The sequence below is a fragment of the Saimiri boliviensis genome, chromosome 6 (assembly GCF_048565385.1).
Source record: "Saimiri boliviensis isolate mSaiBol1 chromosome 6, mSaiBol1.pri, whole genome shotgun sequence".
NCBI classification, from domain to species: Eukaryota; Metazoa; Chordata; class Mammalia; order Primates; family Cebidae; genus Saimiri; species Saimiri boliviensis.
Window position 1 is genome coordinate 77728300 of NC_133454.1, and position 14746 is coordinate 77743045.

The 14746-nt window shown below is 49.1% G+C and overlaps 1 protein-coding gene across 2 annotated transcripts in view; it reads left to right on the forward strand.

Annotated features, from left to right (window-relative positions):
• Nucleotides 1-9474: 9474 nt before the first annotated feature.
• The window catches only part of TUB (TUB bipartite transcription factor), a 90714-nt gene continuing 85442 nt past the window's right edge, over nt 9475-14746 (forward strand). Inside the window, exon 1 of one of the 2 annotated variants that reach the window (XM_074401053.1) lies at nt 9475-9607. In XM_074401053.1, the coding sequence (XP_074257154.1) occupies nt 9552-9607 (56 nt within the window). In that variant the 5' untranslated portion in view covers nt 9475-9551. The remainder of the gene's footprint in view (nt 9608-14746) is intronic. The other variant, XM_039470853.2, reaches the window with a different exon arrangement.

The window sequence follows — 14746 nt, forward strand, 5'->3', positions numbered from 1 at the left end:
AACAAGAAAGGAAGATCAATCAGAAGAGGTGTCCATCTTTTCTTTGTCAGTAAGGACAGACTGCTGCCCCCTCAGGGTGGAAGGAATCTGACTTCATTAAGTTTCCACCAGGTGCTGAGGCAGTACCATGAAGGAATGCACCATAGCCAGGCTCCAGGCTCTCTGCTGCATTCAGCAGCAGTGGCAGGTAAATAAGCCTTGGTGAGAGGGAGTCCCTGTGGCGGGGCCTGTACAGAGCTTTCATCTCTGCCTTGTTCCCACTGCCTTCATGGGCTCAAGCCCTTAGTTGAGGATTGAAACTGACTGATACTCACCAGACAAATCCTTCTTCATACCTGGTCATTGAGTGCCCTCTGCACAGCAGATGCTCTCTAATCGGCCTTGACAGGAGGCATAAAGCTCTGCACATTCTGGTCCCACTCCATCAGTCCATGCACATGCATCTCCCCTATACTTCCTTCTCCAGTGTTGCTTCATCCAGGCCTGTGACTCCCAAGTGAGTTTGTTCTCCAGTGCCCAGAGGTCCACGTGTACTCTTGCCTCAGGCCATGCCTCCCAACATGCAAAGTGGATGGCCAAGTGTACTGCCCAAGTTTCTTCCCCCTGGGAGGATGTCCCCTACGCTCAGCTTAAGAACCTCTCCTAAGTGGGTGTGTAGAACGGCTGGAATTCATTTTTGGTTCACACCACCATATTCAGCCAACCCCTCCATGCATCAGGCTCAGATTTTTTCCTCCTGCAACAGTTGGTGGTATGGGACACTCCCACAGGAAGGAGGTTGGTGCAACAGGGATAGATGACATCGAGTTCGAATCGTGTCTTCACGTAATTTACTTGTGCCTTCTGTACCTATCTGGATCCAACGCCAAATCATTGTCTTCATACAATGAACTGCTAGTTTCTAACTGGTGAACTGGTAAACATAAAACAACCAGTCCATGACTGGGTGCATTTATGACTGGTATCCCAGATCACTATGGGCAGATCTAGTCATATAGTGTCCTGATGTCCCACATCAGGTATTCAAGCTCTATTAGGGCCCAGGTGCACACTATGAGCTCTCTCCTTGCAAATATGAGTCATTCTCTGCTGCAGAAGACAGGGCCCAGCCCCAAACCTAAAAGTTCCACACGACTTTCCTGAGACCCAACTCAGGGCTCTTCTCTATCACAGATACCTCTGGCACTACTGGACTTTCAGGTCATCAAACCCAAGAGTTGGAGCAGCCAGCACCTCAGTTTCAACCCACTGAAGATTCCTTTCTTGCCTTAGTCCACTTAGAACTTAAATAGTGGGTCATCTGGCCTCATATAGTAAATATATTTGAACCGACATCTCTGAGCCTCCTGACTCAAAAAACCTCCAAGGTAGTTACTTTCTTAGGTTGGGTTTGCAGAAGCAGACACTGACACAAATATTTATATTCAAGTGATTTATTAAGGGACTGCTCAGTTGGTGTGATGGTAAATGAGTAACAACTGGCTCTCTGGAAAGAAAATAAATAAGCTTGATTTATACATCAAGCATTCAACAATTTCCCCAAATACCCTATAGCGAGCACTCCCACCACGACCAATTTGAAGCTACCAACAGGATATCTCTGAATATGGAGTTGGGAAGAATTGCTAACAGTCAGCTCTGGGGACTAGCCAGTGTCCACACACCACTGAAACACAGCTAGGGAGACAAGTAAAGGACTAGGTGTCGGAGGACAAGGAAAAAAAGAAGCCAAGCAAGAGAGTGATTTCAGGCAAAGTCTCATAGAGGTGACAGTCACCACTATCCTACAGGGAAACTCTGGCGTACAAGCTACACCTCAGCGTTGTCTACACGCAAGGCAAGGATGCCGCACTCTCTCGCTCCTGCATCTGTCAGGCTTAGGCAGGGGCCATCCCAGGGTGGAGGCAGATCCTAGGTACCTATCATGGCACTTTTTAAAGATGAGCAAAGTGGTTCCGGCTGTGTGAAGGCGGTCCTTAGAGAAGAGGTGCGGGTGCTTAGGTTTTGAGGGCCTTTGGAATATTTTGCCTGATGAGTGTTTTTGTGTGCCAGGGGCCTTGGGAGAAGCTGTATCAGTTTGACCAGATAAGTTTATCCTAATTAAATGACTTATGATGAACTCTTAGCTTTCCTCTGGGGGTGGGGGAAGAAGGAGTTATTGGGGCAGCTGAGGCCAGTTACACGGGCTTTTCACATCTCATTGACTGACTCCACATTAAGAGCTTTGGACGCTAAGGCTTGGGTGAGCTTCCCCAGTTGGCAACACCACCATGTGTGGTCACACACTGTTGCTGGAAGAATGAAGTGAGTTCTCATGCAGCCCCACCAGGTGGGGTCACCTGAATGAATGCGTGTGGTTTCTCCTGGCTTTACCCCAAAGCCTTTTATCTTTGCTTACTTTACTCTGTATTCTTTCACTGTAATAAGAGATAATGGTGAGTATAACAGCTGCTTCTGAGACCTGTGAGTTATTCTAGTGAATCACAGAGGCTGAGCTGGGTCTTAGAGACACTGACACAGAATCCTTTCGCCATAATAACTCACAGTCATGAATATGAGTCTGTGCTGAGCCCTGTGAGTCCTCCTAGTGAATCATCAAACCTAAAGATGGTTTGGGGAACTCCTGACACTTTCTTTCCTAAACTCCTGAGAAAGAGGGATTTCTGTGTCATCCTGCTACCTAGAGAAAGGAAAGTATCTGATCCATGATCATCATCTCTGTAAGAACTATCTTGTCTCAGCTGGACGTGGTGGCTCATGCCTGCAATCCCAACGCTTTGGGAGGCCAAGGTGGGTGGACCACCAAGTCAGGAGTTTGAGACCAGCCTGACCAACATGGTAAAACCCCGTCTCTACTAAAAATACAAAAATTAGCTGCGCATAGTGGTGCACTCCTGTAATCCCAGCTACTCAGGAGGCTGGGGCAGGAGAATTGCTTGAACCCAGGAGGCAGAAGTTGCAGTGAGCTAAGATTGCACCACTGCACTAGAGCCTGGGCGACAGAGTGAGACTCCATCTCAAAAAAAAAAAAAAAAAAAAAAAAAAAAAAAAAAAAAGAACTACCTACGTTGTCTCACCTGGTCCTGATTTGCAACCCGTTACCTCCACTCCTGATTGCCATCCCGGCATCATCTGTCTACTCACCTGGCTCCTGTGCTTTGCGTCTTCCTCACCCAAACACAGAAGCATTTGGGTCCACTTGTCCTTTTTGCCTTTATCTGCCTCCTGGGGAGCCCAGAACTTTCTATGGCATTTTCTGACACCAAGCTAAGGAAATGAAATGCTGTGATGGCCCTGCCTTTAGGATCATTAGCCTTCATTGACGGGCCCAGCTCGGGCTCCATGCTGGAAGCAGAGTGCCCACAGGGTTCCTACAACCTCCACTCGGGCTTCTCTTCTCCCAGCTCTTCCTATATGCTGCCTTTTATTATTTACATCATTATAAATATTTGTGGCTTCGGAAAGAATGTGATGTTCTTTCTAAAATTACCTGGGTAACTCCTTCTTAATACTTACTTGAATTAACTGCCCATCTGTTTTCAGATTTAACTGTTTGAAAATGTTTAACAATTGATACATAATTAAAAGCTCTCATGATTATATAGATTGCAGCATACAGTCATTATAAATAGATATGGTAGAATCCAAACTTACAAAACACATGAGGCAATTTTTTCCTCCAAATTCTACCTAAAATATGCTTGCCTATATTTGAGAGCAAATATTCCAATATTAATAATAGATCAAAATGACATACCTAATTCATGCTGTGGCTATTGTACACAGGTTAGAGATAATAGTAACCCACATGATCATGTGATCATTGGTCATTTACAAATTCAGGGATGCCAGAAATGGCGTTTAGTGACCTGAATTGAAACCAAATTATAGTTTATAGTTTCTGTCTCTTCTGTCGATAGTAGAAAAAAAATAACAGAACAACAACAAAAAGCATATAAGTAAATCCTTTACAAATTGTTTTTAATGCCAGAACCTTAACTCCTGATACTCAACAAACCTTTTCGCTGCATAAACAGTCCCAGTCTTGCAATTGTCCTTAAAATCTATGGCTTTCAAAACGATTGACTCTACCATGAATTTTAAGAGCTCCCTCCACCCCTTCCCACCTTGAGAACAAATGGCTAAACACTCACATTGATGTCTATCACTACCTATGCAGCTGCCACCCCCACCTGCCCCTTGCTCAGGCTTCCAAATAGGCCACAGCAGGCATCTCAACCAAGCACTGAGAGCTGGAGTGATCAAGGGCGGCGCTACATACCTACGTACCGCAGAGTGAGGAGTGTTAAGAAAAGTTACCTGTCACTTTACGTGAACTTCTCAGATCCCTATCTCCTCTCCTTTCTTCACTTGCAGAAGCGGGAGAGGTAAGGAATGGGGGTTATCTCAGTCTAGGTGGGCTGTTAAAACAAAAATACCATAACCTGGTTGGCTTAAAAACAACCGAAATGCCTGTAATCTCAGCACTTTGGGAGGCCAAGGTGGGTAGATCACCTGAGCTCAGGAGTTCGAGACCAGCCTGGCCAACATGGTGAAACCCCATCTCTACTAATAATATAAAAATTAGCCAGGCGTGGTGGTGGGTGCCTGTAATCCCAGCTGCTAGGGAGGCAGAGGCAGGAGAATTGCTTGAACCCAGGAGGCGGAGGTTGCAGTGAGCTGAGATAGCACCACTGCACTCCAGCCTCAGTGGCAAGAGTGAAACTGTGCCTAAACAACAACAACAACAACAACAACAAAAACACCAGCAATTTACTTCTCACAGTGTGGAGGCAGCGAAGTTCAAGATGAAGGCGTCAGCAGCATCCGTGTCTGGTGAGGGCCTGCTTCCCGGTTCATAGATGTTGGTCTTCTCACTGAATCCTCATATGGTGGAAGGGGCTTTCTCAGGCCTCTTTTATAAAGGGCACTAATCCCATTTCCACCCTCATTACCTAATCACCTCCCACAGGCCCCACCTCCTAACACCATCACTTTGGGAGTTAGGTTTCAGCATACGAATCTGGAGAAGACACAAATATTCAGTCCATAGCAGGAGCGATTAGATTGCAATGTGGTTATTCAGCTGGGCTGGTAAAGGTGAAGCCACCCTCTGTGAGTGTGAGAGTAGGGAGAAACCATCAGTTGGTGAGGTCATTCAAGGTGCTAGTCATCTGGACATGCAGCCTGTCTCTCAGAACAGAAATGAGCATCTTCACCTCTTGACCTTGGGTATTGTCAGGATGTCTTAGGAAAGAAATCCCGTAGACAAGTTTACCTTTTGGAATCAGAGTATAGATACCTGCAGATGACCAGTGGCATGGTGCAGGGTTCTGAACCCTGTATTTATGCATTTCATGTGATAACTCTGTATTTTCCTGCATCTTTCCTCTAAAGTTAATGAAGCTAGCCCTTCCTAGCTGCTCTAGAGGAACATAGGGATTGTGCTAAAGGGATGTTAAACACAGAATGTTAAAGGGAAACCACTGATCCTTGGGGTAAAACATGGTGGCAGCAGTGGGAATGGAAACTAAGGGGAAAGGGTGGGTCTTAGGAGCACACTGGCTCTAACTAGCAGAATTTTTTCCCCAGAGCTTTACTCTGAAAAGTATAGACCATGTTTCAGCCTGGGAAGCAGTTTTTCTTTATAACTCTCCATCTCTGCTGCAATAAGGGATTTTTCCTTCCAGTTTTTATTCTTTGAGGATGTAGACTCCCAGATCACTGTTCCTCACTTTGCCATGATGAGCCCTCGGCCCTAGGCCCTGGTTTTGGGTTTCTTCATTGCTTGTTTGCTACTGCAGAGTAGCCAGACCCCTAGTTCCAGGACTGCTGGCCACACATCTTCATGGTCCGAAGCTTCCAGCCTTCTAAGTTTACGCTTTCCCTTAAAATCCCAGACGATCTCTAGCCTGTCTCCTTTCATCTGGGCAAGTCTAGTACTCTCACTGATTCTTCCCAAGATCCCTTCCCAGAGATTCTTAGGAAGGGGCATGCCCTCCTAGTCTCCTCTGCATGTGCATTCCTGCTCCTAACTCCTCAGTCTCCGATAAGCTGCCAGGGTTGCTGTCCTCCTACTCCACTTTGTCGCACAAAGTGTCCCACTGCAGACAGTGCCCCACCTTCTGCCTTCCCTAAGCATCCTTCATAGGAGGTGATGGCATATACATATCAGACTTTTTCTGAAAGTTTGGAGGTAATAGAGCAGCACCAAGGAGCAGGAACCAACGTAAAAGAGAACATCAGACACCTCCATTCCTCAAGTTCTTCGGCCATCCCTACCCTCAGAATAATTTCTCACCAGTTACTTTCCTTCTTACGAGTCTTGTTTTCTGCCATTTCACCTTCTTTCTACTCAGGCTTTTCTCCTGTATCCTCTCTTCTCCCAGTTCCAGTCTTACCCCTACCTCTCATCATCTAGCTACCGAACGACAACTCCTGAATTCCTATCGCTCTTCTGTGCAGAACAATCCACAGTTTCCTGTTGCAGCTCTTCTCTGCAGACGAACTGGGACCCCTCCTGTCATAACCAAAGGCCCATGAATCAGCTTTCAAGGAAAAAGAACCAGCTCCTCTGAGAAGAATTCTGCCTGCCTGGTTATCCATGGCATAAAACGACAACCGTTTCATAGTGTTCACAGATTCTCTGGGTCAGGTCAGGGCAGAGCAAGGATGACTTGTCTCTCCTTTGTGATGTCTGGGGCTCAGCTGGAAGGCTCAAGCAGCTGGGGATGACTTAAAGGGCTAGGGGCTGTAATCATCTGAAGGCTTCTTCAGTCCTATGTCTGGTGAATGGCTGCGGGGACTTGAAGGCTGGTCTCAGCCGGGACTGTCAATTGAAGCACCCACATATGACCTTTCCTTGTAGCTTGGGCTTTCTCACAGCATGGCAGCTTCACAGTAGTCAGACTTCTAACATGTCAGCTCAGGGGTCCAGTGAACAGGGGATGTTGAAGGGCCTTTCATTATTTAACCTCAGAAGTTACACAGCATCCAGATTAAAGGGGAGGTAACATAGACCTTGCTTCTCAACGAGAGGAAGGGCGAAGATGTTGTGGCCATGCTTTAACATTGCCACACGTCCTCCTCCTACAGATGGCTGATGCACAGCTCCTGGCATTGATAAGGGTCAACAGGTCCTCCCGCAAAAGATCTTGCCATAGCCTTCCCCCGTCATGAGTGGAGCCAGAGGCGGTGATGAAAGGAGTCAGCAGCCACTGGACCCTGTCCTGCAGCCACTGGACCCTTTCCTACAGCCACTGGAGCTATGACACATAGGAGCTTTGTTTGGGCTCCTCCAACTGCCTAGCCCAGAGTTCTCCCAGGGATGTCTGGGGTACAGCTTCTCTACAGCTTTCAGCCTTGGTTCCGGACTCCTGGCCTTGGGCTTCTTGTTTGCACTTCTAGAGGATTTCAGGATTTGGAGGTGGAGGCTCTAAGAGCCAGTAGCAGGTTTACCGGCTTTTGTAGCTACAGTGGCCTCACCAAGGCAGGCTGCAGGCACCTGGCAGCCAGTGCCAAATGTCAGTCTCAGGAGGGCTCTGTGACTGCTGGTTCTGAGCCAACATGGATTGGGCTGGGATCATGCTGCTGGATGGAGCCTGTCCTCTGGAGAAGGGACATCCTTAGGACTTGTCTTATGACAAGTCAGGAGCAGTAGCCTCTGGTCCTGCAGTTTCTGTGGGAGACCCCACAAACTCCCGCACCTTCTCCAGAGAGGGAAGCTCACCTGACCCCTACCCATAAACAATGAAATAAGGTTTCACACAGTTGCAACAAGTTGATTCTGGAGTTTCAATCCACTACTGCTGAGGTCATGGGTATGCCAAGAGCCTCACCATCCAGATGTGGTTCAGGAACACTGGCTTTTTGGGGGAGTCAGTTCTTGCCCATCAGTCTGTAAACTCCACAAGGGGCATGGTACATAAAGCATTTTGCTCAGTACCTGGCCCTTGGTAAATATTGGTTAATGATGCATTTGGGTAGCTTTGTGAGCAAGTTGGGCACTTCAAGGGTTATAGAGATGGCTGTATTGCACACAAGTGGCAAACTTAAAAGCTATAAGGACCAAGCAAGTTATGTAAGTAAGAAAAGCTGGCCGGCTAGGGCCAGAGGCCTATAGAACAGCAGATTTCCTGCTCCCGGGGCAGAGGACAGCCACTTCTGTGCTTTATGCCTGCCATGCTGAAGACCGGCCCAGCACTGCCAAATAGTCTTAGTTTTCAAGAAAGCTATATGTATTAATTAAATCTCCCAATTTTTAAGTGTTGTCAATTTATTCTATGAAAAGCATTTTTCCCCTGTGATTGTGGGCTGGATGCAACAGGTGCACTGCCAGTTGCAACCTCTGTAACCCACAGGGTTAACTCTAGTTCACAGGAGTTGTCAGGATCCTTGGATTAGTGTAGCGCAAATCCTACTTCCCCCTCCACTCCTCCTGGGAACGTCAGCACCTCCACCCGACCCTGATCCTGGCGTGAAGTTAGCCAGCCACCCCACGGCAACCGCCGGAAAGGTCCTTCTTAGGCTCTTGTGACCTCTGCAAGAAGATTATACCTGTAAATCCCTAAAGCCATCAGCCTAAGGTGGGGGAAGGGAAGGGAATGGAGGCCAGGCAGACAAGAAGGCGCCCGCCAGCTCTCCCTGCCCCACCCGCCCCACCCAGGCGGGCCTTCTTGCCATAGTCTTCCCTGGGTCACTGTCAGACAAACTCTCCTTTGGCTGAGCCAAGACACCTGGACTCTTTCCAGAGGATTTTCAGTAGTAATGGAGAGAAAGCACAAAGGGACATAAACAGAACGAGGTGGCCTAGAAATGGGAGTGTTTACAGAGCTTGGTCTTCGGAACCCCCAGAGGGCCATAATAGACCAGATAGCAGAGCCGAGGGAATCCACCCGGGAGAGAGGGAGGGAGGAGTGGATTTCCATTCTCGGTGAGGGAGGCAGTTTGAAGAGAGGAGGGGACGGTGGTTTCAAGGCTTCCACCCTGGGGAAGAAGGGGCGGGGAGACGGCGGGAATCTAGGAAATTGGGGGATGGCTATTCCCATTCCCGAGAAGGTGGGGGGGGGACTTGATTGGGGGAGGTTGGCTGAAGGCTCCCACGCCGGAAAGGAGGTCGCCTCTGCAGAAGGGCCCTGAGTGGCGAGAGCGGATCCGGGACTCCCAGGCGAGCAGAAGCCGGAGCAGCCTCTTAGCAACCCCTGTCCCGGGAAGGTTTGAAAGCGGCGGTGCCCTAGTGACGCCGGAAAAGATGGAGCGGTTGTCATGGCGACGCGGAGCACACCTCGGAAATAAATAAATAAGCCGCCCAGGCTGCCGCAGCCGCGCCCCCGCGGGGCCCGAGCGCGGGGGAGGGGGCCTCACGGGCCTGGGTCCCCGCAGTCGCGCGTCCCCGCCATTGGCAGAGCTGGAGGGTGGGGGGGCCACCCCCCGGGGGGCGAATGGTACAGTCCTCCGCCCGCGCCCCGGCCCGGCCCGCAGCTAGCGAGCCAGCCCCGAGCCCAGCGCCGCCGCCGCCGCCCGCCGAGCCCCGAGCGGAGCCCGAAGCGACGATGGAGGGAGTCAGCAGCCACCGGACCCTGTCCTACAGTCGCTGGAGCTACGACAGGTAGGGCGCCCGAAGCGTGGCCCTGCGAGAGCGCCTGCTGACCCTCGCTCTCCTGCGGGAGAAGCGGGCCTCCGGGGGCGAGGACCGGCGCCAGCGTCCCGACCCCCAGGGTGGCTTCGGGCACCCGGGGACCCTCGGGCATCTGGGACCCAGAGACTCGGGTACGCGCAGTGGAGCTCGAGCGAGGGTGGTGTCCCCACATCCACCGGGCAGAGCTGTCGGAGGAGGGCACCCGGGCACTGGGGCTACCGAGCTGTCACCTCTGCCCCACCCCGCCCCCACCCCGGCTGCCCCGCCAGGGTCGCTCCGCGGGGGGGACCCCGAGGAAGGGCGCGGAGGAGGCGCCGGGAGGGGCGGGGCAGGGGCAGGGGCCGGGGTGGGCCCCGGGTGGGCGGGGCGAGGAGGGGCGCCCGGGGCTCCGGGATGCGCCCGCCGGGGTCTGCTCCCCGCTGGCCCTCGGCGGGGACCGAGGCTGGCCCCGGGCGGAGTGCCCCGCTGGCTGCCCCGGACCCCGCGAGTCGCTGCCTGCTCCGCTGGGCGGGACGGCAGCCCGGGCCGGCTGTCTGGGAGCGGGAGCGGCGCCCTCGTGTTGCCAGGCTCCGTGCCCGCCCCGCGGGGATGGCGAACCGCTGCCGGCGTGGGCGGTTTGGCGCCGCGCTCCCCACGCACTCGTCCTGGAGGAAGGAGTCATCCTCCCTGGCGAAATGAAAAAAAAAAAAAAAAAAGCTGAATGAGTTGGTCATAAATGAGTAGATTTATTCCTAGGTTATGCCCGTTGTACCTTTTGTTGGTGTGTTAAATGCCACCCCTCTATTTGAAATGAAACTATGATGATCGTACATAGTAGTTCATATTATTATTTTTTAAGTTTCGTAACCCCATATCGATCTGCAGAATTCTGGAGTTAAATGTCCTGACCCATGGCCCTAGATGGTGAGGGCTGGAAGAGAAACTTCATTTACTGGGCTGCTCTCATCTCCGTAAAGTCCTGCTTCCTGTGCTCTCCTTCCCTTCACTCTGCCAAAAACCTCCCTGCATCTTTGACAGCCCTTGTTTGCCTAGAATGATTCAGAGGAACAGGTGTCCCTCCTACCCAAGACCAGTTCCCCTAGGACCCCTCCTCCCCTTCCCTGGGTCTCGCCCTCTATTAATCCCACCTGTCTCCTCCATCTGCATCTTCGCCTCTACTGGTGATCTCTCTTCAGCCTGTAAAACCGATTCAGGTTTGTCTTGTCTCCCTCCTGGAGATGGGTGCAACTGATCCTCCTCTTTTTTTTCCTTTCATTGCCTTCTTTGGGGAAATATATGGTCTGAATTGGTTAATTCTGTTTCTTCATCAACCCTGTCTTGCACAGCCCCGGAAAATCTGCTGTCCACCTCACGACTCCAGTGCATCTGCCTTTTTAAAAGTAGTGCTCTCCCTGGAGAAGAATGCTAACATTATTGGAATATGAAACTTAAAATAACAAAAACTACTAACTTTGGTTCAGATCCCAAATCCACACATTCATTTTCTTATTCAACAAACTTGTATTGAGTGTGAACTACATCCTGGGCCCTGGAGATAAGGCAATGAAAAGACAATTTCCTCCCAGAGATGAGCTCACAGTCTAGATTCTATTAGAAATAAACAGTGTTATATTCCAAAGGTATAATACATATATGGGATAAAACTTAAAGTTGAGCTAATTTCATATAGTAAATAATTTTTCCCTGTAAAAGCAAACATACAAAAACAGAAAGACTTTGGAATTAGATGACCTGCATTCAAATTCTGACTCCGCCTAGCTAACTTTGGACAAACTACCTCTCCTCCCTGGGCCACAGTTTCTTGGGGGAGTGTTATGAGTATTAAATGAGGTAATAGGCCTGGCTACTATTACCTGTAATCCCAGTACTTTGGGAAGCCGAGGTGGGCAGATTACTTGAGATCAGGAGTTTGAGACCAGCCTAGCCAACATGGTAAAACCCCATCTGTACTAAAAATACAAAAAATTAAAAAAAAATTACCTGGGCATGGAGGCGCACACCTGTAATCGCAGCTACTTGGGAGGCTGAGGCAGGAGGATCGCTTGAGCCGAGGAGGTAGAGGTTGCAGTGAGCCAAGACTGTGCCACTGTACTCCAGCCTAGATGACAGAGTTAGACTCTGTCTCTAAATAAATAAATGAGGTAATAAACATAAAGGGCTTATCATATTGCCTGGGACTTAGTAATCATGCAATAAGTGCTATAAATTGCTGTTTTATAAATGCATAGTGTAAATGTTTCTGGAACTCTAGTCTTCCACAGGAGCTTAGTTTGAAAATCATTTTTCTCCTTTCAGACCCCTAAGTAAAGACATTTTCTGGGATTCTGTCTTCAGAACTCTTTTCTTCTCACCCTGACAACCTCAATACCTGGGGAACTATATGAAGAACACAACTCATCTGGCCCTTGTCCACACTAACTGAATCATACTACCCAGGGGTGGGACCCTGGGCTCAATGTTTGTATAAAACTTTCTGGCTGATTGTGATGCAGCTGGTTTACCTACTCTCCCGAACCATTAGTCCACATCACCTCCTGTATGTTCTAATCAGTACTTGTTTTTTAAGACATAAATATTGAATTATTCAAAAATTTACACAATCCTCAATAAAGCTGTTAAAACCATTATGCAAGCAACTCATACATTGGGTACACAGGACCTCATCCCACCCCAACTCTGTAAGGAACCACTGTTAATAGTTAACTTTCACTTTCCAGCACTGGTCTCTGATTTCTGCCACCATCACATCTTTGAACCTGGGAAACACCTCTCCTTCAAGTACTCCTATAAGTTGACCTCTCTTCCGTGTGTTTATCTAAGCTGTTGTCCCCCTTGATCCTGGGCCATGTGTGTATCAGTTATCTATTGCCATGTAACAAGTCACTCCTAAGCTTAGTGGCTTAAAATAACAACTGTTTGAGTTAGCACAAGATTCTGTGGATCAGCAGTTTGGGCTGGGCTCAGCTGGGTGGTTCTGTGGTCTGGGCCAGGCTCAGCTTTTCCGGGCTGGGCTTGCTCATGTATCTAGTGCTCCTGCTGGGAAGGCTAGAGCAGCTGGGCCCTCTCTCCACATGCTCTCTCATCTTCCAGCAGGCTCACTCAAGTTTGCACACATGGTGGTGGAAGGGATTCCAGTGAGGGAGCAGAAACTGCAGGGTTTCTTGAGGCCTAGGTTAAGAACTTCCACATCATTCTGCCACATTGTGTTGGTCAAAGTAAGTCAAAATGCCAGCCCACATTTCAGGAGTGGGAAATAGTCACTAACTCTTGAAGACAGGAGCTGAAAATCTATGGCCACTTTTCCAATCTACCAAAATATGATTGCCTACATTTTTTAAATTTCTGGCTTTTCTTGGGTCCTCACTGTCCACATTTGAGCACATGCCAAAGTGCTCCTCTTTTTTTTTTTTTTTTTTTTTGAGACAGAGTTTCGCTCTTGTTACCCAGGCTGGAGTGCAATGGCACGATCTCGGCTCACTGCAACCTCCACCTCCTGGGTTCAGGCAATTCTCCTGCTTCAGCCTCCTGAGTAGCTGGGATTACAGGCACGCGCCACCATGCCCAGCTAATTTTTTGTATTTTTAGTAGAGACGGGGTTTCACCATGCTGACCAGGATGGTCTCGATCTCTCGACCTCGTGATCCACCCGCCTCGGCCTCCCAAAGTGCTGGGATTACAAACTTGAGCCACCACGCCCGGCCAAGTGCTCCTCTTTTCCATTCCATTCCATTCCGTTCCATTCCATCCCATTCCATTCTATTCTCAGGCTACTCCCTGGTCCCAGTTATCAATGCAATGCTTTTAACACAGAAATCTATACTTTCAACTCCAGCCTTTTTGCCCATACTTAGCCCTACATGACTAAATGCCTGTAGATTTTCAGCCAACAGCTTTAACTCGACAGGTTCAAAATCAGATCCTATTTTTTTTTTTTGGAGATGAAGTTTCGCTCTTATTACCCAGGCTGGAGTGCAATGGCGCAATCTCGGCTCACCGCAACCTCCGCCTCCTGAATTCAAGCAATTCTACCTCAGCCTCCCGAGTAGCTGGGATTACAGGCTGCACCACCACGCCCAGCTAATTTTTGTATTTTTAGTAGAGACGGGGTTTCACCATGTTGACCAGGATGGTCTCGATCTCTTGACCTAGTGATCCACCCACCTCGGCCTCCCAAAGTGCTGGGATTATGGGCATGAGCCACGGCGCCCAGCCTCATCGTATTCTCTAGTCAGCATCCACAGCCAAATGGACTCCTCAAAACTTGGACATTGACCTTGAACTCTCCAAATCTCCTTATCTATACCACTGATTGTTATGAAAATAAAAGGAAAGGATCTATGTAAAATGACTGGCACAAAGTAGGTATCATCAAGTCCACTGTTTTCCACAGCTTGGCACCAACTAACCGTTTTGTCTCCACTCAAGCTTCAGTCATTATCCTCAAAGGCTTCAGTGCCCATATCAGTGACCAAACTGCCACACTTCACTCACAATTTCTGGACCTTCCCATTCTAGACACTTTTCTTCAGTTATTCACAGGATAAATTCGTAGATGATGACAGCTGGAATTGCTTCACTTCTAATCTCATACACACGAATTGCTGACTCTCTGACCTCAGGCATGTTCCTTATACATTATTCCTGCCACACCATAAAGGTGTCTTCTTCGTCTCTGCATTTTCTCCTGGCCTACCACACTTTTCCCGGCCTTTCTTCTCTTCCCAGCTTGTATCACATGATAGATTATTTTCAATCCCTCACTCCAGCACTTTTTAATTCCCTCACATATGCTCGGCACAACTCCAGCCTGGCATGGATCAATGTGTTAGAATCTCCATCCCCTTTCTTCTTATGACACTAGAATCCTGCAACTAGATTCCTACAAAATGACATGCCTGTGCAGGATGTCACCACTTTCATGGTCTTCATCTTCAGTCAGGCCACCAACACAATCGCTCAGTCTTTCTTCTTCTCCCTAATGAGCTTCACTCCCATTGCCCACAGCAGCCTCTCCAAACCTTCGTCACTCTCAAGACCTCTCTCTGCTTGACCCTTATCCACAGCCCCAGGTGTTACGTAAATGGCCCTGCCTTCTGCTCCTTTGAGAAA